Consider the following 26,466-nt stretch of genomic DNA (forward strand, 5'->3'; position numbering starts at 1 on the left):
AAGCCTAATCTCCATGCCTTCCTTTCTTAACCTCTAACAAGGTCCCCTTCTCTCTCATTGGCACTTACCCAACACAGCGCTTCATTTCGCCATAACCCTGAACTCTGGAATCTTTCTCCCCAGCGATGGTTTATTAACAACCTTAATCTGAAAACACAGAGGAATCACTAACTCAAATTTATTTTTTTTTCCTTCTCTCCTACCCCTATTTTTTTTTTCAGCTGAAGAACCTGAAATGGGAAACTTAAATGTTTCTGACATAACTCCTCAGAGCTTCAACCTGTCCTGGACAGCAACTGACGGGGCCTTCGAGACCTTTACCATTGAAATTATTGATTCCAATAGGTTGCTGCAAACCGCGGAACATAATGTCTCTGGTGCTGAACGAACTGCCCACATCTCAGGGCTTCCCCCTAGTACTGATTTCATTATCTACCTCTCTGGACTTGCTCCCAGCATTCGGACCAAAACCATCAGCACCACAGCCTCCACAGGTACATGTGTTTCCCCGAGTTCTAAGGCCCCGGGTCCTCAGGCTTCTCTGCAGCCCCTCCTGCTCACCCATCGGAGCATATGCCAATGTGCTAGCTCCTCCATGATGCTGGACTGGAGTGCTATCTCACATAACTCTCTTCCAACCGCAGCCCGAGTGGTGGATTGCCGTAAAGCGTGTGCCCGGTTATCCTTGATCAGGACATTTATTTGCAGCACACAATATAGTTCCATCCAGATTGCCATATAGAATCTGGAGAAAAGAATGCTCTCCCTTGGCAACTTAAAACCTATGATGAGAGCTGTCCTTGGCTTAGAAAGATGTCTACATCCATCAATGAGTTCTTAAGAATTGGATTTTTGTGTTATTTCTAGTGTCTTTGTCTTCCTAGAGTCCTGAAACTTCTCTTACCCAAATATCCCAATAAGTTAAGGAAACTGTTGATAGTGTTTTGTTTTAAGTTGGGAAAATGAAGAGAAAGAGCAAATTACTCATCAGATGAGTACAGGAGATAGCCATGCCATCAGATCACCCCCATTTCAACACCACCTCCAAGGGGGAGAAATCAGACCCTGCTTTCTTGCCCCAAAAAACAGTGAATGGTACATGACAAAAATAAAAGAGAATGACCACGTTCAAAGAGGGAGCTTAGTTTAGAAAGGAGTAAATGCTCTCCCTTTGAACTTGTGGTATCTGTGTCATATATATCCTATGCCAGATGTTCCTCTGCTGTGCAGAGAACCCCATGGGAATTCAGAAAGAAGAGCTTTGTCCATTCAAGATAGCATTCTTAGCATATGTTAGATAATGCATTCCCTTAACAGGTCAGCCAAGGCATCACAAACTGAAAACAAAAATGATATTTATAGAACAAACACTGGAATTTTTTTCCTTATAACTCATAAAGTAAGGGTCCACTTTCTGGGGATTCCAAGAAAAGGACTGGCATTATAGCACCAATATTATCTATCACTTAGTTTGCCCATGTTTGTGGGAGGGTCTGTCCTCATTCTGCATGAGACTACAAACTGTTTTCAGGGTGGTCCCTACAAAAGGGAGGGAGCCAGCATTGTCTAGATTCCAGCACAGCCAGACTAAAGTCTAACAAATCCTAGGGGAGGAAATTAGTCAACCATATGTACTTGGTTCAAATTGGTTTTCAACAAGACAAGTTGCTTTACTGGAAGGTGCAGTCTAAACAGTATGGGTTTAGTCTCTTGTGTTTTGATTTTGAACTACAGTGGTGTTTTAAACTGACATGCTCTCATCTATTTTCTTCTTGCTTTAGTAGCCAAACCTCTCCTTAGCCATCTCACTGTCTCAAGGTGACCTAGGGCATGTGTCCATTTCATGGAAAGCCCAGGAGTCAGCCTTTGGTAGCTTTCTTGTAGAAGTTAGTAATGCTGACCACCCCCAGGAGATGGTGGTGCACTCTGCTCAGGGCATCCTGCAGCTTGGTCATCACCAGCCTCAAAGCTGCTTCTAATTACACAGCCCACCTTCATGGACTGATGGGCAGGCAGTGTGCTCAGACCCTGATGGTCCAAGCAGCATAGGTATTTCCCATTGTGGGTTCTTCACTTGCCATTGAACTTCCTCTGAATCACATCCCACATGTCAACCCACTCCTTGTCCTCCCAGTTCCACTAGATCTTTTTCAAACTTGACAGAGCCAACCAAATTGGAGTTTGAAAGCTTTAAAATAGCCCTCACCCCAAATTAAGGAACTTCAGCATTTGACTTCTTTTCCCTAAATGTTCACTCCCACTTGGAGTTGCTCTCTCTGGGTTAATGTGACTTGCTCTGTCTGAATGTTTTAAAACATCCTTTCATCTGATCTTGAATAATCCTTCCCTCTGCCATCCATTATCATCTGCCTGTGGTCTTTCTAATCAAAGTTTGCCTGTGTCATATTCAGAGAAATGTGCATGTCAGTTTTGGTTCCTTGATCAGAATGATCTACAGTATCTGTCTAGCAGAATTTTAAACATGGTGCCACTAGCAGGCTAAGAAGAGATACTAGGTCATGATCCAAGAACCATGTGAGAGGACCTGGTGGTCTCCTCTTGTTCTGGAGACTTTCATTTGCCTGGATTCCCAACAGACTGCTCTTTTTGGCATTTATTCTGTCAAGCATGTGTCCTCACCCATTGATGCCTGTTCTGAAGTTTCAGAATCTTTCCATCATCTCATCTAAATCTTGGTGCATGTGGTAGACATTCAGTGCATTCAGTTTTTGAACATGTCTCTTCCTGAAAGTAGACAGCATGTTAAGGAATTATTCCAAAGGGTCAGAAATGGTGGGAGAAAAATGTCCCTCACTTGCATGGAATACTGACCACAACCGAACTAGTATTCTCTGTCTGAGTTTTTCTTTCATCTCACATTTGAGCTTGGTTGTACTTTCTGGGGGTCAGAAGGTAAAACTAATCTTAATAACCCAGATCTTATTCTGCATGATGAATGTGTTGGTACTGCCAGTTTTTGTCTGCGAGCATGAGAATAATTCCAAAATGCATCCTTAATTTGGGATATTGCTTCTGTAGCAAAATATAGGCAAAAAGCAGAGCTTGGAGAATTTTATCTTTTGTGTGGTTAAAGAAATGTACCAGTGCCATAACTCAAAACTACAGCATTATTAGCCTCTCAAACTAATTGATAATGTAGGAAATTCCTTATCGTTGCTTACATCTATATTCTGTTTCTGAGCCAGAGCTTATTTGCCCTTCGAGACTTTAGAGCATCCAGTCATGCTGTACAATTGTTCAGTTAAAGTTTATCCAAGGGAGCCCCTTCTTTCCTCCAAATATTTGAGCTAAAGCAAAACAACACCCAAGACCTCAGAAGAAATAGTCTGCCTTTCCCAACACTAAATTCTGTTCCACATATTTCAATCCTCCAGAAATGTTGCCTCTCTCTAAAATACAGTTTGGGTTGAACTCATCTTAGTGTTAGTTGTTAAATGAGCATTTGGGAGGTCAACCTTACATACATTTCTGTTGAAAGTAGCTGTCATAAAGCCCCTTATATTGAATGAGTGGCTCTCACCACTGATTGTCTAGATTTTACAGGGCAAAGAGAAGTTTCTCCTCAGTAGAATCATCCATCTTTCAAAATTATGCAATAAGCAAACGTTCTAATCAGAAAAGGCAGTGCTTAGCTTCAAGTTTTCCCTTGGCTTTTGCATCCACAAAGAATGGAAGCCATTTTCACTTTTACAGTATTTTGTCTGAGATCCAGATTTTCCTATGACACATACATTTGGATTTCTATGCCACTACAGAATTTCTCTGACATGGATATTAGCCTTTAATTTGTGCCATCCTAATAAGATCAAAAGAAGACTAAACTCCAAAGGAGCATTTTCTAAAGCATGTTCAGTGGAACACTAGCTCCAGGGGATGTTCAAAGAATATTTCTGAGATGGGGCATCATTGATCAATAAGTTTATGAAATGCTTGGGCTACCAAAATCAAATACATTATTTACAGAACAAGCTCATTAGAGCTTTTCAGATGCTAATACACGGTGAGTCTCTACAATCGTATATAATGTGCGGTGTTTACGCTGCATTCATCAGCATGAAGCTGACTTTTCTTGGAACAACTTAGGGTTAGTACCCCACTACAGACTTTGGAAAATGGAGTCATAATACCCTTTACATTAATTTTACCTACCTCTAATGGCTTGTCCACTTTTCCTCATAGATTCCTAGGAAATGGCCATGACTATAATTTAGAAGAACACGAATCCCTACCTGCAGAAAAAGCAATATATTCCCTGTTGTTATAATCAGTGCAGTCATAGATACAGCCCAATATACTATCTTTTCTGCAGTTATTTGGAGATAATGATGCATATTTGTGTTTGGTGGTGACATTCTGGAAAAATCTACCGCTTCTTCTAATAACGTTTCTCCCTTTCTCTCTGTCCTGTTCCTTTCCCTTCAGAGCCAGAGCCACAGTTGGGCACGCTAATTCTTAGCAACATTACTCCTGACAGCTTCAACGTGTCATGGACCACTCAAGCTGGGCTTTTTGCAAAGATTGTTATCAATGTGAGCAATGCTCGGTCACTGCATGAGGCCCAGCAATTCACAGTCCCAGGAGATGTACAGCAGGCTCACATCTCTGGCTTGGTGGAGAACACTGGCTATGACGTTAGTGTGGCAGGGACCACCTGGGCTGGTGACCCCTCTAGACCCCTCACTGCCTTTGTCATTACAGGTATTCAGAGGTTCTCCTTTGTCTGTTTGGAATTCTGACACAGGGAAAGGGGAAAGGAGACAGATATTGTAAAGGAAAATTTGATCCAAATACAGTCTGCACTCCAAATGTAAACTTCTCTATTTTTAATTGTAATCAAAAATAATAGTTGTTTAATTTATGAGGCGCAAAGTGATGTTTTGATATATGTATATGTTGTGGCCTGATTAAGTTGAATTAGTTAACATATCAATCACCTCTCCTACTTTTCATGGTGAAAACATTTAAAATCCACTTTTATAAACAATTTTGAAATATACAGTATATCACTACTAAGTGTGGCCACCAAGCTGTGCAATAGCTTGCTAAGACTTCTTCCTCCTGTCTAACTAAACTTTGTACCATTTGGCCAGCAGCTCCTTTTCCCAGCTCCTGGTCGCTCCAGCCTCTGGTAACTACCAGTGTACTCTACTTACATGTTAAACTTCTTTAAAATCCACATGTAAGTGAGATCATGCAGTATTTTTTTTTTCTGTGCCTGGCTTATTTCCCTTAACATCATGTCTTTCAAGTTTATCCATGTAGTTGCAAATCACAATTTCTTTTTTAAGTCTGTATGATATTTCATTAGATATATTTAGCACATTTTCTTTATGCGCTCATTCATGGATGAACACATAGGTTGCGAGGAGACACTATACATAAAAGCCAAGGCATTGCCGAGGCTTCTGGAAGGGAGAGATGCTTCACAGGCATTCTGAGGAAGCAGAAGCAATCTTCTCAATGGCTGTATAAAGCTTTCAGGTAGTTTTATAGGCTGCAACATTCACAGTTTGGAGACACTGGCTAGAGAATAAATTCTAAGTTAGTAGAGGCTTAGGAAAGGGATTTTGTCCATAAATCATGCCACTTAAGGCAGTTCATAAATTATGTGTCCTAGAAATATAATAATCCATCTTTAAAAAAAAAACTTATTCTTAAAATTGACAAATACAGCAGATTGATGAAGATTCACCCTGAGATGGTAGATAAATTATAAGGTTAGTTAAAATCTTACCCATTTGTCAAATTTGACTTCTGACTTCACTTTGAATTACATAAGGGAATGGCTGTCTATTTTCTCTACTGATATTTTCCCAAATCCATGGTAAAGGCTAAAATGGTGTGAGGTTACCAAATCTCTAGCTTGAAAAATGTTTGAAAGTCTCTTGTCTTCCTCTAATGACAACTTTCAGGAGACAGACTTTGCCATCTGATTTCCACACTAAACTAGTCTTTCCCGGGGTCTAAATTGCTCTAAGATATGTTAATCAGTACAATTGAATAATTTCCTTCAGGCACTAGGGCGACCTGGCAGAGTGAGGATTTTGAAATGAGCCTGTTTGGTTTCTAACCTCTCCCATATCTTCTTAACTGCATAACCTTGGCAAGTTCCTAACTTGTTTGGACCCCAGTTCCCTAACATAAGGCAAAAGGACACCCACAGGTGCCTCTGGTAGCCTGTCTCAGGGATGAAGCAGATGCTATGAAATATAACTTCCTGGCATTCAGTGGGTATGATATAGATGCCAGGCCTTTTCTGCTATCTCCCAAAAATTAAGGAAAGTCATGTTCTTAAAAATAACCCACAAGGCTGGGGGTAGCCCAGTGGTGGAGCACTTGCCTAGCATGCACAAGGCCTTGGATTCCATCCCCAGCATTGCAAATAAGCAAGTAAATATTTTTTTTTAAAAAATGGCCAACACGCCTCAACTAAACACTAGTGCTGTGCAGTCATAACTTGCTTATCATTTGCAAGAGAATCCTGGGTATGTTTGAATGTAAGATTAAAAAGTGGTTGATTTTTCTGTCCGGTTATTGAATGTGAATTGAATTATTTTGATCAGGCCACAAAGGCAGAACTTAGTAATTCATGAAGGAGCCTGGAAGAGCAGGTGTGAGGTTGAGCGTCCCACTGCCCTGGAGGAGGGCAAGGCTACAGATGCCATCAGGCCCTTACTTGTAGCCCCTTGCAAGACCTCCCAGGGAACAGAGAGGAGAGAGAGGCTGAGAGACCTGTTCCCAATAACAGATCCAGTTACAGCATTGTCTCTGCTAATCCGGATGTGAAAAGACTCTGCATTTTAAAAGAACGATATTTAAATAGAACAAACCATGAACAGGAGGGACTTGAAAAAACAAGCCCTTGATTGACTAATTATCCTGAAAGCCCTCATTTTCCTTGGAATTCACTGCTTAGATGGCTTGGATGTGCAAAGAGGCCAGCTATCAAATAGAGCTCCACTTATCTAAATAAAATCCAGGGGCAGAATTCGAGACCCTTGCTTTGCAGAAAGCATGAAGGTCAACTGAACAGTATATGTGGCTTCATCTTTGTCTTTGATAGAGTTGATTTTGGGGAAGTCTATACGTGAAAAAAAATCACTCACAATAAACAGCAAGTGTTGCAAAATAAGTACAGGAAGTCCAAGCCACTGCAAAATCTAACTCTCTGCTTAGGCAATGAGGGCATTCCTTCACTTTTTCATTCAGTCACCAAATACTTCTTTTTAAGCCTTTTTTTTTTTTTTTTTTTTTTTTAACGTTCCATGGATTAGATGGTCAGCATTAGCACAAGGTCATTTATCTCTTGAAAGTTTCCATTTAGCCACAGTGGAAAAGAAAGATCTAAACTAGATGCACTGAAGCAGCCTTGGCCATGGGATTCCCATCCCTTTCCCCTTCTGCTCAGAGATAAATGTGCTCAGCATTACGCAGTATTGCTTACTGCAGAGTAGGTCCCGCTGGCCTCCTGTGCATCAGGACTTGCCAGCACTGGTGGGGTTTACTAATTAGACAGCAGCCTGAGCATGTGGCAAGCATGTAGAACTTGGAGTCAGAAGACCCTGCTGGAACCCAGCTTACCGCCTTGTGGATATGTGATCTTGAGTAAGTGATCAGTCGCCTTTCTCTTTCCTTAGATGTCGTGGAGATTGAGGGGTAAGGTGGCAGTATGTCTACCTTACGGTACCATTGGGACTGTCCAATAGGATGATGAATGTGAAGCCTCCTCAGCGTCTATTGATACTTCTGAGTATCAATAGAAATTTAGCTGATGCAAGCTCACCCTTTGTATCACCCTAGTGTGTGAAAAGGCCCCTTGGCACCTGAGAAATCAGAGCACCTGGGACACAGATGTTTGGTGACTGAATGAACAAAGGATGGTGAAGCTTCTTGATGACCCAGATATGTTCTTATTTTCTGGCTTTATCCAAGAAAATCAGCAGCAAAAGAATCAGCAGATCTTAGAGTTTCTTCTTGGGCCATAACCACAAATTATTAATTTTAACACATTACAAAAAAAACTAATGAGGATGTATCTCTAATTAGCCTAATTGATTTGATTCCAAATATGAATTAGAAATAGAATAGAAGCATATGAAGTATTCCAAAAGAGGAGCATATTTAAAAAAAAAAAAAGTTAATTTGCTTCAAAATCAGAAACAGAAGGAGATAAAGGGGTCCAAACCCAACACAAGACATCCTGTTTGAATAGACAGAAATACGTGGACTTTGGAGTCAGACCCGGCTAAAAACCCTGCTCAATCACATAACAACTCATGACTTTGAACAAGTCATTCAGCTGTTTTGAAACTTGGTTTTCCCACCTGTGAAATGGGAACAATAACCTCCTAATAGACTTGCTTAGAGAATCATCCTAGGTAACACTGGCCCCCAGGAAGCTCTTCCCAGACCTTCATTTTCTGAGCGTGTAACAGTGAGTGGCGGAGCGGGTGTCTCTCGTGTGTGTGGAAACCTGTGCTCTCCCGGCAGAATCTCCGCTGCTAACTTGAGTTATTTCGCTCCTCCCTTCTTTCAGAGGCCTTGCCCCTTCTGGAAAACCTAACCATTTCCGACATTAATCCCTACGGGTTCACAGTTTCCTGGATGGCATCGGAGAATGCCTTTGACAGCTTTCTAGTCACGGTGGTGGATTCTGGGAAGCTGCTGGATCCCCAGGAATTCACACTTTCAGGAGCCCAGAGGAAGCTGGAGCTTAGAGGCCTCATAACGGGCATTGGCTATGAGGTCATGGTCTCTGGCTTCACCCAAGGGCACCAAACCAAGCCCCTGAGGGCTGAGATCACTACAGGTATTTCAACTCAAGTGAGCCCTTCTGTCCTCTTCGTGGCCCGTGTCATCTGTCTCCAGTATCACCATGTTCTTAACATCCTTATCCATATCCCCTTCTTAATCCACAGGCGGGGCTGTTCTTTCACATCCTTCCACACTTCCCCTTGTCTTCCGTATCTAATGAGCACTCCTCATTCCCATCCCAGAATGAGAAGGTCGAAATGTTCCCACTTGGGGTCCCCAGCCCCTTAGCCCAGTTCTGTCCCTGATTCTTATGTGCTTATTCTGCATCAACTTCCCTATGTTCATCCTGGCTGGTCCCCAGCTACATTTCCGCCTTCTCAAAGAAAAATATACCAGTGAGTATATTTTAAAAACATATTCAAAACCTTTACCATCTCAAAGTCTTAACTGTGATCTAACAAACTCACCCAGTGGGCTTGTCATTGGGGAAAACTAAATTGGAACTTATCACATTGGTAAATGCTAATATCAGAAAGATTTTTAACACAGACTAAATCCATAATTTCTTTAAAATTTAAAGTTGCTAGAGAAATATAGCATTAACAATTTTAAGTCAAAAACCTGTGTTTTCCCAAAGTCTTTCCAGAGATTAGTAGTTCCATAGACCATGTAAAGGCCCTGCTTGTGAAAGAGTTGCATGTTCAAATAAGTTTGGAAGCACCAAGTTCAAGTCAAGTGGATCTGTGACCACAAGGATTTGTGGAATACCCTATGGTGTATTTCTCAAAGGGCTATGTTTCCCAAACTCCTTTGCAATGAATATCTTTTAAGGAAGAGGATCAAACAGAGATAATTACTTTGAGCGCACTTTGGGAAACCCACCTCCCAATTTACCTTGATCCTGAGTTTTGTCTAGTGAAGGCAATCCAAGATAAACCCCTGGGTCCAAAGAATATATCTCAAGAGGTTCCAAGCCTCAGTTCTACAATCTGAATGCTTATCTAATGGTTCCAATAGCAAGAACAGAAGTCAAACAAAAAAGAAAATAAGAGTAGGAGCCTGCTTTAGTAAATCAGCTCCAAGAATAGAGCATAAAAAGACCCAAGCGTTTAAAAAGCCATTTTGTTTGGGCTCAAGGGAAGTATAGTCAGAATCATCAAGGGCAGCTCTACAGATTGTTAATGCTGGTTTATTTGTCTTTTCAAAAAGAAAAGAGAAAGGTCTCATAGCAGATGGGCACTCAGCCACTGGAAGACCGAGAGCGAACATAAACAAGTACTGGCTCCGAACTTATTTAGTAATGCATGGGAGGGCTGATGAGGAGTCCAGATGTGGGTTTATAGACGTGCTTTCAGACAGAACCCACACATGCGAGCATCTGCCTGGCTTGTACTGAACATGGTCCCTCCAGCCTTCCCCTCTCCAGCCCTCCTAGACTCGTTAACGTCTGATGATTTTATTTTCTGTATCTCAGGACACTTCTATGTCTGAAAGTCGGGGCACGCTGCCTGTTGATACCCCCACGGGAGAGAAGATTGCTGCTAAATGTTGTTCTCTTTCCTCCTTCTTCCACCATTTTCTCCCCCTCCAGAAGCTGAACCGGAAGTTGACAACCTTCTGGTTTCAGATGCCACCCCAGACGGTTTCCGTCTGTCCTGGACAGCTGATGAAGGGATTTTCGACAGTTTTGTTCTCAGAATCAGAGATACCAAAAAGCAATCTGAACCACAGGAAATAATCCTCCCTTCCTCTGAACGTACCAGGGACATAACAAATCTCAGAGAGGCCACTGAATATGAAATTGAACTCTATGGAATAAGCAATGGAAGGCGGTCCCAGCCAGTCAGTGCCATAGCAACAACAGGTACTGTAAACACGCAGGCGCAGGCGCAGGGGAGAACAGAGGAGAGTCACCAGGGGGCTCTTCTTCTCCAGGGCTGGGTAATTACAGGAGCTTTGGACACAGACAAGCTCACTATCTCTGTCAAGTGTGAACTGTTACCTTAGCTGAGTCTTTACAAAGCAGGATGCCATTTACCTAACGGGGTTGTGAGGACTCAGTGAGATAATTCCCTGTAAAGCCCATAGCAGGGGACCTGGCACACAGAAGGACATGGGGAGTGACAGCTGTCACATTGTCTCCAGGGCAGCATGGTTGTTGCAATTATCACATCTTTCAGTTTCCAAAGACCCTGCTTTCTGCCTGTTATCTCATTGTATTGTATCCAGAGATACGATTCCTTGTTCTTTGGTCCAACATGGGATTTACACTAGGTGGGAGACAATGGAGAAATGGCACCTCTTCCAGTAAGGGTTAATATCTATACAATGTTGCATGTTGAGTAGTTGGTATCATGCTCAGCAAGGCAGAGGGAAGGAGCTGGCCAGGATAACAGGATCCATCTATTCAATTCTGTTAGCAATGCTAAAAGCCTTGGAGAGGGAGAACTGAAGCCCTTTCCCATGTAAGCCTAGTCAAGGAGAAAAGAAAAGCTTTAATAACTTGACTCTTGATAATAATAATACTAAGACTCAATGACTCTTTAGAGAGTAAAGGAAAGACCCGCCAGAGGTGAGTTGAATTCTTTCAGGAAGCAGGGAGATGCAGAACCAGCATCTCCCAGGGGTAGCTGCTTCACAGAGGAAAGAATGACAGGGAAGTAAAGGGTTTGGTTCAGTCTCTTCTATGTGCCCATGAAGAACATGAGGCTCAGAAAGGTGAAGCCATCTACCTAAGGTCACACAGCTAGATTTGGAGTAGACCCCCAACCACCAGCTTCTCCCAGGACTGCTAGATACAAGGAGACTGGAGGACAGATAACCAGTGAGTATACACATCGTCCTCTCGGACAGGCGTAGAGGCTGCATGAGCCCAGACCGTTTTCTCCCGGGGTAGGGCTGGGTATTTTGTTATGTCACGTTTCAAGATCTAATAAACTTCAAGAAACTACCAAGGGAAATCAAAATCAGTACTCGTAGACGTGCTGGGGTCCAGACAGCCAGCGAGGGAGAGGAAAAGCCTGCTCCTTCCACATGCAATACCCCCCTCCTGCAGGTCAGGGTCCCCCCTCCCTGTGACTGGCCATAAAATGGCTCCAGATCAGAGGCAGAGCCTGATTTTTGACCTTGGTTTATAAACACTGCTCTTCAAAGTTTACTTCTGATCTCTGATTTTGTTTTGCTGATTTTTTTTTCTAGAAGCCCTGCAAAAAGAGAGAGAGAGAGAGAGAGAGAGAGAGAGACAGAGAGAGAGAGAGAGAGAGAGAATGAATAATCATGAGCTGCTTTTTTTTTTTTTTTTTATTTTAGAACAAAGGAAAGGAGAAGTAGAGCCTGCTGTTCTGGAAGGCCCTCTTTTAGATCCCCTCTATGGGGCCTTTGCATTCACAGCCAAAGAGGAGAAAGAGAGGAGGAAAAAAAAAAAAAAAACACGCGTGTGGCCATTTATGCCCACGTTCCCGTGCTCTGGGGCTGGGAGAAGGCAGAGGAGGCGACTCCAGTATAGCAGACGCCAGGCTTCCACTGCCCATCACCAGCTCCGGATACTTTCCCTTTTCTTTGTCCATTCCTTCTCCTCCCTTCTTACCTCCCTCACCGCATGGTGATCCCTCCTCCGTGCTGTCCTTCCTCCTCTCAAGCAGCTGCAGTGTCTCCTTCTTGCAGAGACCTACGTACAGGACCTGTCCCCTGAGCAGAAGCTGCCCACCCCGAGTGCCAGGAGCAGCAGAGGGGCAGGGTAGCCTACTGGTTAGCTGCCAGTCTCCAGCAGATGCTTGGACCCTGATCATGTTTCTCCTTCTTACCAGCTGTGTGACATTGGACAAGTCCCATTTCCTCTCTCAGTCTCAATTCCCTCATCTGGAAAATAGGCTTTCTCTCAAAGGTCAGCCACAAGGTTCAGATAAGATCATGGATGTTGAGTGTTGAACAGATTTTCCTCACCCACACTAACAACACTAGTTCTTATGATGTTTGGTGACTTAATGTAAATTTTATATTTAATTGAATACCAGGTTCAAGATTGGAAAGTTAAAAAGGGCATTCAGCTGTATTCCTGCACCCAGTGGCTCTATCCAAAAGCAACCATTATTGCCACTTTCTTGTCCGTTCAGAAATACATAAATAGGAAAAATAGTTGACATAAATTCAATCTTTCACCCTTTTGGAGGAGCACAGTGTTTAACACATTCGTGTTTTCCCCGCTTTGCCCCCGGCGTTTCTTACTTATCAGTAGATCTCAGAGATAAGCCCATCCATGTTATTTATTTAGCCACCTCCTACTGATGGACACGTATGTTATTACTTTTGTGGCTCCTTCTGTCAGTCCCTGCACTTACACAGGCTTCTGTGGTCGGAGCCACTTCCTTACGACAGTCTTGGTCCCCTAGAGAGAAACTTCTTTCTCCTCCAGAAAGTTGAGTGCCAACATGCACCATCTTGAGTACCCCCAGTGTGGGCAGAGAGCAGGGAAGAACTCCCAGCAACCGATAAGAGGACTCGGCTCTTCTTCTGGAGGCTCTGTGGTCTGCCGGGGTGCTCGAGGGAGGTCCCGAAAATGTTTATTTAACCGGTCCCCATCCCTGTCCACAGATACACCGTCAGGTGACCCTCCTCCGGCCCCTAGGCCAATGGGGTATCAATATCCCTTCTCTGGACCCCAGAATGTGCCCCCACACCCACGCTGCTCTGCCTTGCCCAGCCAGCAGCCTCTCAGCTCCTCAACTTGGATGCAGTTCAGCTGGACTTGAAGCCACACCACAGAGGAGCCGTGACGTTGTGCCTGGGGCTGGGTCAGCAGGTCTGCAACACCTGCTTGGCAACTGGCCCTTCCACATGACACGGGCTCTTAGCCCAGCACCTCTGCCTCTGAGTCACACCCTCCCCCAGCGGCTTAAAGATGATCCCCACTAACTTCAGAGCGCTAACTCTGTGCCAGGTGCAGCCAGACACTTCACTGAATCTGCAGGACACACACAGACCAAGCAAGTGCCACATTCCACCCCTTATCACAGATGTGAAAACCGAGACCCAGGGGTCCAAGGCATTTATAGGCAGTAAGGCCAGAGTGGAACTCAACACCGGCTTAGTCCAACTCCAGAATCCTTGCTCTTAAACCAGACCTTCTCCACAGTTGCCCCCTAACTTAGCACAGGGCCTAATATATATTAAGTGTTCAACAAAAATATGTTACGAGCCAGGCACAGTGATGCATGTTCATAATCCCAGTGACTCGGGAGGCTGACAGGAAGATTGCAAGTTCAAGGCCAGCCTCATCAACTTAACAAGATTCTAAGCAATTTAGCAAGACCCTTTATCAAAATAAAAAACTAAAAAGGGCTGGGAATGTAGTTCAGTGGTAAATCACCTCTAAATTCAATGTGCAGTACCCCAAAAAATGTTAAAAGGGGAATAAGCGTTTAAGTGATTGTCATTTGCCCTATAACAGAAGACACTTGCCATAGATTTGGGAGGCAAATTTTTATTTGGCAGATAGAAATCTTTTCAACCTCCTGGGGAGTTTTTAGCAATTCCAGTTATTCCCTAATGGAAGTTTAAAAAAATGACTGAGTTCCCTTGGAAAGAAGGACAAGAAGTATCACCTGAGTCTCCCCAACTTCTTAACAGATGTGATTCAGCTTCTCTATGTACAGCCACCTGCTATAGGGCTAGAGACTTTGGGGCCCTACTCATGACAAAAGGAGACATGCTAGAATAATAGTCCTCAACTTCTAGGATGGTCTGTGGTCCAAAAATAGTATGCCATTGGCCTTGGAATCCCACCATTATTGGGCTATCCTTTCAGGTTATACATAGTATCTTGCTACAGCTCTTCGCAAGCCCATCTCCCAGCAATTTGTAATAGATGAGACCACTAATTCTTACAGTGTATAAGACAGACAGATAGGAGTGCCATCTTGCAGATGAAAAAATCGGAGTCTAGAAAAGAAAGCTTTGGTTACAAGACCCAAGTTCTAAAACATGTTTTCATCTAGAGCCGTCAGAGTGAACTTGGCTGCAGAAGCAGGTCCTCTGGATCTGATGTTGTATGCCTCACCAGGGTTTTCTCTCAGCTGGACCCATCTAGACCTTTCCTGGGGGATACTTTAAAATCCAGGATGGCTCATGGCAGGAAGGGTCACATGAGAAGGAACATAGAGGGTACTGAGTTGTTATTGCGTGCCAGATGCCGTGCTAGGGGTTTTACATCCATTATCTCTGCTAATCCTCAGAACATTCCTGTGGGTGAGTATCACTTTCCCCACTGGACACATGAGGCAACTGAAGCTCCCAGAAGTGAAGGGACTTGCCTCAGGTCGCCCAGCCTCCCAGCGGTATTTGGATTATCAAGATCTTGCAGGCTCCTGAGGCCTTGTGGTTTCCAGAACTTTACATGGATAGAACAAAAGCCCGGCAACCACAGAGTTGGTTCCCAGGTCACAGAAGAGAACAGTGGGAGGAGATAGATGTCTTGAATAATAGAAGAAGACAGAAATGGGCAGGAAAAAAACTGTCCTGGATATCTAGGGGTTGCAGAACTTAATGATCGGACGTGGCTTGAAAAAGGGACCGATGAGGAAGTGAACTCCCCAGAGCCTGGAAAGCTAAGCATGGGCAGTTCAAGTGGGCATAACCCTAAGCCAAAGAACAAAACAGCGAAAGGAAGCTGGGTTTGTGGGGGAGACACGTAGGGAACAGAAGCCTCCCCTGGGCCTGGGATTCCTCACATGTAGACCCAGTGCCCACTGGGTGTTTGCTTTGGTGATGGCCCAAGGTTGTTCCCCAGGCTCTGGACTCCTTCCAGTTCTACAAGTGGGCTTGTCAAGGTCAGTTCCCATGTGACCATTGTTTCCAAGATCCCGGGTTGTGCTTGGCTTGGCCACAGAGTTCTGGGATCCAGAAAAGTCCCTCACAAGAATGTTGGTTGAAAAATGGAACCTCACTGTGGTCCTCTGTGTAAGAGTGGCTGCCACCACACCATCCTCTCAGGGTTTCTAGATGAGGGTTAAACCTCATCAATTGCAAAGAACTGTACACTTGTCAAGTCTTGGCATTATTTAGTAAAAGGAACTAGAAAGCAAAGATTTGGAAAAAATGCTAAAAATCAAAAATAAAGGGGGAACATATTATAATCTTTTAAGTCATTCTCCCCAATTCTTTGGGAAGACAAGGAGGTGGTAAGTGTCCCTATGAATGAAAACTGCACCACAGTCCTGGGTCCTGGACCCAGAATGAAAGGACAACTGTTCCTATTGAATCACAGCTTGATCACATGCTCTCCATTCTAAAGGCCTGGCTCAGATGTAAACATAAGCTCTAGACACTAAGTTTTCCTAGATCCAGAATCCAGAATAAAACACTAAGGGGCAAGCTAATTAACTGTTTCTGGGTTTCTCCTGTGTTTTCTCCTTGATAGCCATGGGCTCTCCAAAGGAGCTGATTTTCTCAGACATCACTGAAAACTCAGCCACTGTCAGCTGGACGGCACCCACTGCCCAGGTGGAGAGCTTCCGGATTACCTACGTACCCATGACAGGAGGTAGGGGACCCAGAGAGGGGAAGGGCAGAGAAGCCTGGAGCCTGGGGTGGAATAGCGAGAGACCCTGAAAGTTACCCTCCCCGCAAACATCACCACCAAAGAAAACGACTTTATTTTTGAGATCATCTTTTGTGAAGGTCTACAAAACCCTTAGTGGGGGAGGTCGTTTTATGAAGATCCTTTCCAGTCTTGAAATTCTAAAGTGCTCCAAGAAATTCATTCTCAGTATTGTTTGAACACAATGACAAAAGACTCTATGAACACTGGCCCTTTTCTCTGTGAGCAACTCATCTGAAAAGCTGGTCTTGGATATGTGTGAGATTTTGTCCTCGGGTATCAAAATCTGTCTGTCTCAGTATAGGACAGGGAGTTGTGGATTGGCCGAGTTGCAGTTCTAACTCAGAACATGCACTTTAATAAAGACTTCAGTGAAGTCTGTCTAAGGACATCCTGGCAGGTAGTGAGCTCTCTGGTACTGGAGGTGTGCAGAGGGGATAGTCAGTAATAGGAGTGCCCCACACAGCATCTCCATGGGGAGTTTGACCAGCCCTGAAATTCTAAAATAGATAAATTTTGGACTTGGTAATAAATACAAGAGCACAGGTTTGGCTGTGACCATCATCACAGTCTACTAACAAGGAAGTCTCCATAATGCTACTTAAACCCAAGAGAATGGGTTAAGTAATTCAAGTGTACATTACAGAGTGAGCTTCCCATATGCCTTGTGGGAAAAAAATAATAAAGAAAATGAAATTTATGCAACATGCCAGCTCTCCACTAAGCGGAAATTTGCCATTTTTAGTACATTGTGACTTCATGGTTTTTCTCTCTCCCGGCTTGGTTTTTGGCATCTGCACCAATGGAAAAAGCAGGATGCAAAAAGTAAGGCCTTTTCCCTTGTGCCAGAGGGTGGGAGGAAAGGAAGAAGTGAAGAAAATGGTATCAAACAAAGGCATGATTCCACTTCCCGGTGGGACACACCCATTCTCGGGCACAGTGAGTATGGTCACTGAGACTCGCCTTCCCGGATCTTGCTTCCCCTGTGGCCAGGTGCACCCTCCATGGTAACTGTGGATGGAACCCAGACTGAGACCAGGCTGGTGAAGCTCATTCCTGGGGTGGAGTACCTGGTCAGCGTCATCTCCATGAAGGGCTTTGAGGAAAGCGAACCTGTCTCAGGGTCACTCACCACAGGTATGCTGGGCTTGGAGTTTGTCTTCCAGGGCTCACTTGTCTCTGCTACTTTCTCTCTGACCTTTAGCACTTTGGCTCAGGACTCAGCAGCTGTGCAAGTTCTATTTATGAAACCCGAGTGGAACGTGAACTGGATTTAGAGTGCCAATATCTCATCTGTGACCCTTCTCTGGCCTCACATGAGCTGGGTAACCTTGGTGGCATCCTTGACCTTCTCAGACCCCGTTTCCTCAACTGTTGTAGAAGAAGGCACCCACCTTTGGGAGTCATAGTGACCTGACTTGAAGTCCCAGTTCTATCATTTGCTAGCTGAGTTAGTTTCACTGGGGTCCGGTGTCTTCTTGCTAGTGCTGCTTCCTCAATATAGGATGGAGCATTGTAGCTTGGCAAAGTTCTAGTTCAGGACACGGACTTTAATAAAGATCACAGTGAAGTCTGTCCTGGGTATGTAAGGACCTGTAGGTGTGATTGCAAGGTCATTTGTCACCTCTCTCCTTACCCTGCCTATTGCCATGGTGAGAGTCCTCTGAGCAGGTGCCTCATGCAAAAATGAACTGGTGACAGCCAGCAGGTAGCTACCCTCTGTTTGACAGCTCTAGCATTCTGGGAACTGTTGCTAAACCCTTTATATTTAAGGTCCACAGTTATTTCCATCCCCACTTTACAGAGGAGATAACTGAGATGTGGGGACGTTAGCAAGCCACAGAATGAGTCAATGTTGGAACCAAATTTGAACCTGGGTCATTCTGACTGCATTCTGACTGTATTATAAAATAAAGGCTCATTTTCCTATGAAAACCTGATTTGCAGCATGCTGTAAAAGGGAGAAATAATGAATTGCATTGAAGGAGAATGAAGTGGAAAATCTCTTCAGACAGCCATGTGCCTAAACAATTTATCCTTTGAGATATGAGCAATTATCCCATCCAATCCACTAAGGGGTTCAAAGAATGAGCCTCATAGGAAATTTTAAAAATATTCTAATTGCCTAAAAGAGTTGATGATATGCAATTAAATCATCCCATCTGAATCCAGAGTCCTGTCTACCCTGCCGCACAGGCCTTTATTTCCCAAAGAAATCCTGCTTTCATGAATCGTCCACCCTAATAGACCACAAAAGCTGGGTGTGGTTCCTCCGGAGGCCCCGTGATCATCACCAGTCAGAGGAGACTCTGTACATGCACCGTCACACAGGAAGGAACCAGGAGTGGACAATGCAGGCTCCCAAATAACTCTGCCACATCCAGTCATCTCATCCCTTGAGGCTCAGGTGCCTCCTCTGTGACATGGGTGGATGGTTGCTGCCCACATCCCCCCTGGGCTGTCCTGGGGGCAATCGAGTAGTACGTGCAAGAGTGAGAGGGAAACAGGAAGGGACATTGGTAGGGAGAACCGTCAGTTAGAATGGGCCCCTTGAACATCCTTTCTCTGGACAAGTCATTTGAAAATCATACTAAGACTCCAAATAACTTTAATGGACAGATTAATAACAATCGCGGTTGCTGAGGTTTCCTGTAGCCCATTTTCCAGGCATTGTCTAGTTAACCGTCTAGCAGCCACCCTTGGATGACCAAAGAAAGTGAGGTCTGGAGAAGGCAAATGACCTTCCAAGGGCACAGAGGCACCAGGCAAGAAGCCACAACAGAACCTGGAACCAGCAACCACCAAGGTCTGGTTCAGGGTTACCTAGACGCCCTCTCACCAGAGATGCCACCCCAAGCCCCGGCAGGTCTCAGACAGTTCCACCATGTAATCTCCTCTAAGTTCCCTCCCTGGGAAAAGGGGTGTGAACTCTGATCACGACCCTTGTTACCCATTCAACTCTCTTCATTTACCTTTCCACCTTTTGGTATGTGAAAATCAAAGTAACACTAAGGAAAAGCCGGCCAAAATTATTATTGTTATTATTATTTTATTTTTATTTTTTTGCGGTACTGGGGATCGAACTCAGGGCCTTGTGCTTGTGAGGCAAGCACTCTACCAGCTGAGCTATCTCCCCAGCCCCGGTCAGAATTATTATCCCCACTTTATAGGTGAGGAAACAGAGACCCAGGGTAACAGAGCCAACAGGGGAGGCGTCTCCGCTCACAGCCAGGTCAGCCTGGTGCCAGCTGAGGACTCTGCATCTGTCACTGTGACTAATGCCAGGAGTCCTTAGGTAGTGTACATGGCAGAGAAGCTGGGGTCTGGTATCCTTCCCAGTGTGACCGGCACCTGTCCCACCACCTTTCTTTGCAGCTCTGGATGGTCCATCCGGCCTGGTGACAGCCAACATCACCGACTCGGAAGCCTTGGCCATGTGGCAGCCAGCCATTGCCACTGTGGACAGTTATGTCATCTCCTACACAGGGGAGAGAGGTAAGTGCTTGTCCAAGGCCCTCCTCACTCTGAGAGTGTCTGTCTCACTGCAGACTTCCCATCCTGACTCTCCATGCCACATAGGTGCACAATGACAAAAATGCATGGGTAGGTTGGAAAGGCCAGCAGTGTCCCTGTGGTTCTTGGTTGCAAACTTCAGAGAATCTGGCAGATCCATTCCTAGCCCTACCTGTTTACCTCGCCCCTTCCTTCTCTGCTGCTAGTCTCTGCCTCTCAGCGTGAGACGCCCCCTGTCCGAAGCTGCTCTCATGCGCTGCAAAGCAAGAGCCCACAGTTTAAAACATTAAGCAGACTCTATCAAGTGACACTGGGCTTCTCCGAGGTCACAGGAAGTGCCAAATTTTATTTAAAAAACTGAGATTATTTTTCCTTGTTTTTGCAACCACCTGTGCTAATTTACCCAGTTGGCAGATTAAACACTTGCTTAAGGCACCAGTGAACCGTGGCCACCAAAAAGTCAAATACAATTGAGAGAGAGGAGGAAGAGAGTTCCAGTGAACCCATCCACAATCTTGTAATGATCTATTCTAGAAAGAATTTTGTTGTTTCAATTTCCAAGTCATTGTGACGTTCCTATTGTGGGGTTCATTCTTGTTCTGCTTTCAGTGACGGTATGAGGCGGCGCCGTAACCTGTGCCTGGGGCTATTGAAAGTTTTCCCTGGGCCCTGGCACCACCTGAGAGACTTCTTTGTGAAGACAGAGCATAGACGGGGCAAGAGGGGGAAATGAGGGTCAATTCCTTTCACTCTTTACTTCTTGTTTCCTGTGAGCAAACTCCCCCAAGGTCAAGAAGATGGTGTTGGCTCACCTAAAATAAATAATAGGACAGTTCACAGGAATCACGGAAACTGTGGATCTGAGAGTAACAGAGGTCCTTGGCCAGAGGGGAAAGAGAGTAGGATGATGCATCTTGAGACAAGGCCACCATCTTGTCCCACTTTGCCAGGGACTTACTTTCTCTGTTTTAGCCTGAAATTTTCACACCTGGGAAACCCCTGAGTCCTTGAGAAACCAGGATGGCTGGTCACCTGTGATTAGGCAGAACACATGGTTTGGTTCCCACTATAGAGCATGAACGAGCTAGTGGGCCTGAGAGGCAGTAACCATAGGCTGTCTGACAAGTGTGATCCCTCAACCATAAGGATTTTGTGATCCTCAATTTAAAAATATTTGGTAACTTATAATAAGATATGTGAATAAATGAAAAAGAGAACAAGCAAAGACATACTAACTTTGGATAGTCCTCCAGCTTGGGGACATTGCTGGCAAGGGTCCTGTGGCTCATCCCTGTGCCTCGGCCACAAAGCTGTTCCCCAGTTCTCCTTCCTTCCTAGAAGAGAGAGAAAAGGGAGTGAGGCATTTCAGGAATGGAACCTGCTTTTTCTGCAGGGTCACAGCAAGTTTCTGTGTTAGAAGGAGGTGGGGGTGCTGTTTGCCAAGTTCAAGGATGGCCCAGACAGCAAGAGATAACTGCCTCGGTCTTTGTATTTCCTGTTCAGTGCCAGAAATTACACGCACGGTGTCCGGGAACACGGTAGAATACGCGCTGACTGACCTCGAGCCTGCCACAGAGTACACCCTGAGAATCTTTGCGGAGAAAGGGCCCCAGAAGAGCTCCCCCATCACTGCCAAGTTCACCACAGGTATAAACACGCGGAGAGCTGGAAACTCCCCTCTCTGAGCTGCCCCACCACAGCCCAACCCGAGTCTTGAGTGGCAGCCCCCGGCCAGCTCTTCCTTCTTAAGTCAGGCTCTTGCAATGTGATGACCTCAGCCTCCGTTAAATCCACCAGTGCCCACTCAGTCAAGACCCGAAGAAACACACCATTTCCTTTTGAACTGAAGTGACCTGGTTCTCCCCGCAGATGAGGAAAAGATTTTAAGAGGAAGGCTTTCAAAATGGAAAAACAGTCCCCACTGGCCCTAAACCCAGTCTTTAATGAGCCATGTTCCAGGCAGGGAAATATTTTGAAAGGGAAAGATTTTTCAGGCAAGTTTTCTGAGATGTGCATTGGGTTTTTATGCATTGAAATCTTTTACAAACTTCAGCAGTTGGGAAAAAAGAGGAAACATTCCCCCTGTCAGGGTGGATACTGATATCAGCACTCATTTTTCCTCTTACTTGCAAACAAGGAGGTCTGTAATGGTCTCCACAGCGGTATCTTCTCCCAAAGTCCAACCAGCACCAACAAAGACCATGCTGGCCTCATGGAAACCCTCCCCTTAAGATGAGATGAACAGTTAGAGAATTGTCTTTGGAGATCACATGGGTCAACCTCCTCATCTAAAGACACCAGTCAGTGGCAGGGGAGGGACTTGAACCCAGTCCTTTTAATGCTCTCTGTCCTACACTGGCTAACTTATCCCTTGTTTTCTCCAGACATTGATTCTCCAAGAGACTTGACTGCCACTGAGGTACAGTCAGAAACTGCCCTCCTCACCTGGAGACCTCCCCGAGCATCGGTCACTGGTTACCTCCTGGTCTATGAATCCGTGGATGGCACAGTCAAGGTATCTTCCAGTATAGAGGCAACTCCCTGCTGCTGGTTGAAACATGTGCATGATCCTCTAGGATCATGGGGAAAAAATACCTGACTCTGCAACAGGAGAGCTCAGAAAAGGAAAAAAAAATGAGTAGGGATTGGTTGCTGTGTCAATCCTTCTGACCATACTCTAAGGTCCTCTCGTCTGACCCAGCCCGCAGTTCTTATGGCCAGCCAAGATCAAGAGCCACTTTTTACAGGATTTGAGGGCATTTTAGGAGCTGAGATTTTGGCCCTTTAATGTTTTATTGAGACCAAGAGCTTCTTCTGCATCTTTGCCATACATATCATCTGCCAGGTGGCATCATTACATTATATATTACAACCTGTTTCTCTAAGTCCTGATGGTTACCAACTCTTAATGCACCCATTGGGCATTATTGTATTTGCATCCATTGCTGATACTATTTGGATGCTCTCTCTGTGAACTTTTTCTTTCACTTTTTAGTTGGCAATAATTTTGGACCTTTAGACAAGTGAAAGAGGTTCTCCAAACTTTACCTTCCAAACTTGTCATGGAATTTTTCCTTTTGGTGATCTTTTCTTCTATTTCTGAGACCTTGCCTTATTCTCTGCACATCCACCGAGTTCTAGCATTCTTGTTTGGGTTCCATGCATCATCTTCTCCTCAGCTCTAAAATATATGTCATTGGTATTTTGTTTTACAACAGGCGTGGTATTTCTTCCAAGTTTTTTCCTCTGTTTGTCTTGCTGTTTGGTTTCGTTTCGTTTCCTCTGGGTCTCCCTCTTCCATATTGGAGACTTCTGCCCAGTGTCTGTTCATCTTGTTGGTTCATTTATACTGGAGTCAAGAATAAAAGGCTGCATAGGATTTGCGCCAGCAGGGCTTACCACCTGTGGGGCTCATGTAGCAAGACGGGCAAGTACCCAGCAATTTTCCTGGGGGACCCTGGAAAGCCTGGGCTCTCAGTGTGCAAAACTGCCCTTCGGTTTGCATTTCCAGTGAAGCACTTCAACCTTCTCAGCAGCTGAGCCTGGTGGATTTGAATCCACAGCCTCCCTCTGGTTCAGCCTCTCCCAGAGTGAACCCCAACTTCGTTGGGGAGATCTGGGGAATCTAAGCATTTTTTACTTAAAGCTTTTAAACAAACAAATCTTTGCCTTTAAGTGCATCTTTGCTTTGTACACATTTGTCATGAATGGCATGTGTGGCCAATGGCTGGTGGCTCTGCCCACTCTGACTCCTTAGCTCCCAGTTGTCCCTATTCTGCCCTGACCGGGATCCCTCCATCACCCACTTCTCATCTGCCAAGATTCTGTGGATGTGATATGTCAATTGTTCTCTCCCTTCGCTTCTCCCTTGTCTAAGTGGATTTATACCTTATATTTCTTTCTTCCTATTTTTTTTATACCTTGTATTTCTTTACTCACTAGAACTAGTGAGCATCAGAAGCAGTAGAGGTAAGAAGGTGTAGCCAATCTGTCATGTTTAGGTAGAAGAAGTCCTCATTCCTGGTCCTTCCTGGTGTTGGTATATAAGGAACTAATTCATTGCATGAACAGAAGCAGTCCCTTTATCTTCTCTGGTATCACTATTCACATCTATAAAATGGGTGCAGTGCGCTCACAGATCTCTAAGGTCCCCTCCCTGTTAGGCATTCTAGGACTGTTTGCCTGAAACATGAGTCTCATTTCAAACCACCTTAGCTGCCTGTGAGACAAATTCACACAGCAGCCTAGAGAGCTGGCAGGTAATTTTATCCCCAAGTACTGCCGTGAGCCCAGCTTTGCACCTGACAGTTGATCCCTCCCCAGGGGCGAGACCTGAGGGTGACACAAAGGTCCCTGGGTCACTGGTATTAAGTGAGCTGTCACCTGGTTTACCTTCCTGCATGCCCAACCCTAGCTTCACACGTCTGACTCTGGAAAATCCACCCAGAGTCCTGGGTAGAGTGCTGCTAGACCAGGATGCAAGATCATCCTCTGCCACCCACCTGGAAACTCAATTTCCCCTTTGGAAGAAATCAGAGTAGCAAATCTTTCCAGTTTCCAGGAGCAGGAGAATCTTCCAGGGGCTTCCACACAAACCCATTACTACCTAAACCCAGCCAACCACGTACAGAGGTTGTGGAGAGCAGTGTCGTGCTCGGTTTACCAGGATGTCAGCTGAATTTCAATCTCAGGCACCAAAGTTATCTGCTAAAAAGGAATTGGAAGCTAGGGAGAGGACTTGGAAACACAATAGCTCTCTGCAAACTAAAGACAGTTACCTCCACTGGACAGCCATAGAGTGGACCCTACCTGTCTCTCCTGGAAACCTGTGTTCTAGAAGAGACACGCTGGTCAGCTCCAATCTTCACATGCCCCACCATTATTATCATCTCCTGACCCATGAGGTCCCCAGCCTGACAGCACATCAGAACCTCCTAGGAAGCTTCCTAACTATGTCCCTAGCCAGGTCCCACTTCCTCTCTCTCTCTCTCTCTCTCTCTCTCTCTCTCTCTCTCTCTTCTCTCATGATTCAGTCAGCCTGGGATGGAACCCAGGCACCATGTTGTCTTAAAGCTTCTCAGAAGGCTGTGATAAAGAGCCACAATGAGTGACCACTGACCTAAATGGTCTCAAGAACTCCTGTCCCTTGTGTAATTCATTCAGCCACAAACCATCTTAAACTTCCTAAAACACAATTTGGGTTCCTGTAATTCAGTCATTCAAAAACTTTCCAACCTCTGCATTCCTTAAACTACAAATTCTATAGCTTGACATTTAAGGTCCTTTGTAGTCTGCTCTTTGCCCACCTTTTCCATTGCTCCCCCAGGAAACCAATTACAGCTGCAGTAATTGCTCCTCCTGTCATTGGAACTTGTTCTACCAGTCCTGGCCCCAGGGCCTTTTCTTATGTGGCATTCTCCCTGTCTCTGAGATTCTAGCTGTGCACATGGATCCTGGCACAGAGTGAGGCACTCAGTGGGTTCTTGTTGAATGAATAAATGGATACATAAGAATGAATGAATGCATCAGTTACACCCCAAAAATATCTGTAATCAAACCCCTGTGTATTTTTCTTCGGCCCTTAGGAAGTCATTGTGGGACCTGACACCACTTCCTACAGCCTGGCAGACCTGAGCCCGTCCACCCACTACACAGCCCGGATCCAGGCATTGAATGGGCCACTGAGGAGCAAGCTCATCCAAACCATCTTCACCACCAGTAAGGGAACCAGGGAGCAACCAGGAGATGTAAAACTACCCCTCCACTTCCTTTGCATTTTTCAAACAAAGCTCTGAAAAGTGTCAATCCCCTACCTCTACTTAGAAATATGTGGATGCCAGAGGTCACGGGCATCCTGGTGAAAGGCCAGGAGGGCTAGCAGTGAGCATACCTGGATTCTTTCACAGATTTATCACAACTCTGCGCTCTGTTGAGTTTGAATAAGACCTCTGTGAGGTGCATTCAAGATCACGAAAGGTCTTCCCGGCCAGCTAGCTCAGTGGGCCGGGATTATCATGCCCAGTTTCCTGATGGGGAAGTGGAGGCTCCAAGTTCTAGGCCAGCCTGGGCATCTTCTGCAGATGGCAGATGAATAGCTGGTTCTGCTGGTGAATAAGACATGGCTTCATGAGGAAGGGAGAGCTGACCTCCGAAGCAGCCCCTGCCCTTCACTTTCCCCCCGGAGTCATTCTGCAAATCTCTGCTGAGAAAGATGCTGCCTCTTTGCCAGATCTTAGGCCAGGTGCCAGGAACATATGAGGGTGCCTTGAGGTCGCTATCAGACCAAGGATGTGGAATAAATGACAAAATACCACATGCTGCACCTCAGGTGAAGGTAGAACACAGTGAGGAGGTGGTTGGTCAGAAAAATGAATTACTGTGACCATAAGTACAGTCCCAAGAGTGTCCATTTCTATCCAGTTTTTTTTGTGTGTGTGTCATGTCATTACACTTGAGAATTTCTAGGAATTCCGGTTTCACCTAAGATTCCCAGGCTCTGAATCATTAAATGGCTTTTCCAGTATCATATAGCAAGCGAGGGGCAGGTTCAGGAATAGGGCCCTCATCTCAGAATCCTCTGAAGA

At 45.0% G+C, this 26,466-nt stretch overlaps 1 protein-coding gene across 4 annotated transcripts in view; it reads left to right on the forward strand.

Moving 5' to 3' along the window:
* Tnc (tenascin C) overlaps positions 1 to 26,466 on the forward strand; it is a 91,631-nt gene that overhangs the window by 50,180 nt on the left and 14,985 nt on the right. The window contains exons 15-24 of one of the 4 annotated variants that reach the window (XM_047524832.1): positions 222 to 494; positions 4,444 to 4,719; positions 8,558 to 8,830; positions 10,367 to 10,639; positions 16,190 to 16,312; positions 17,363 to 17,506; positions 19,745 to 19,864; positions 21,386 to 21,529; positions 22,267 to 22,397; positions 25,468 to 25,600. In XM_047524832.1, coding sequence (XP_047380788.1) covers positions 222 to 494; positions 4,444 to 4,719; positions 8,558 to 8,830; positions 10,367 to 10,639; positions 16,190 to 16,312; positions 17,363 to 17,506; positions 19,745 to 19,864; positions 21,386 to 21,529; positions 22,267 to 22,397; positions 25,468 to 25,600 — 1,890 coding nt within the window. The remainder of the gene's footprint in view (positions 1 to 221; positions 495 to 4,443; positions 4,720 to 8,557; positions 8,831 to 10,366; positions 10,640 to 16,189; positions 16,313 to 17,362; positions 17,507 to 19,744; positions 19,865 to 21,385; positions 21,530 to 22,266; positions 22,398 to 25,467; positions 25,601 to 26,466) is intronic. The other 3 variants (XM_047524833.1, XM_047524834.1, XM_047524835.1) reach the window with 3 other exon arrangements.

Source organism: Sciurus carolinensis, chromosome 14, assembly GCF_902686445.1.
Source record: "Sciurus carolinensis chromosome 14, mSciCar1.2, whole genome shotgun sequence".
NCBI classification, from domain to species: domain Eukaryota; kingdom Metazoa; phylum Chordata; class Mammalia; order Rodentia; family Sciuridae; genus Sciurus; species Sciurus carolinensis.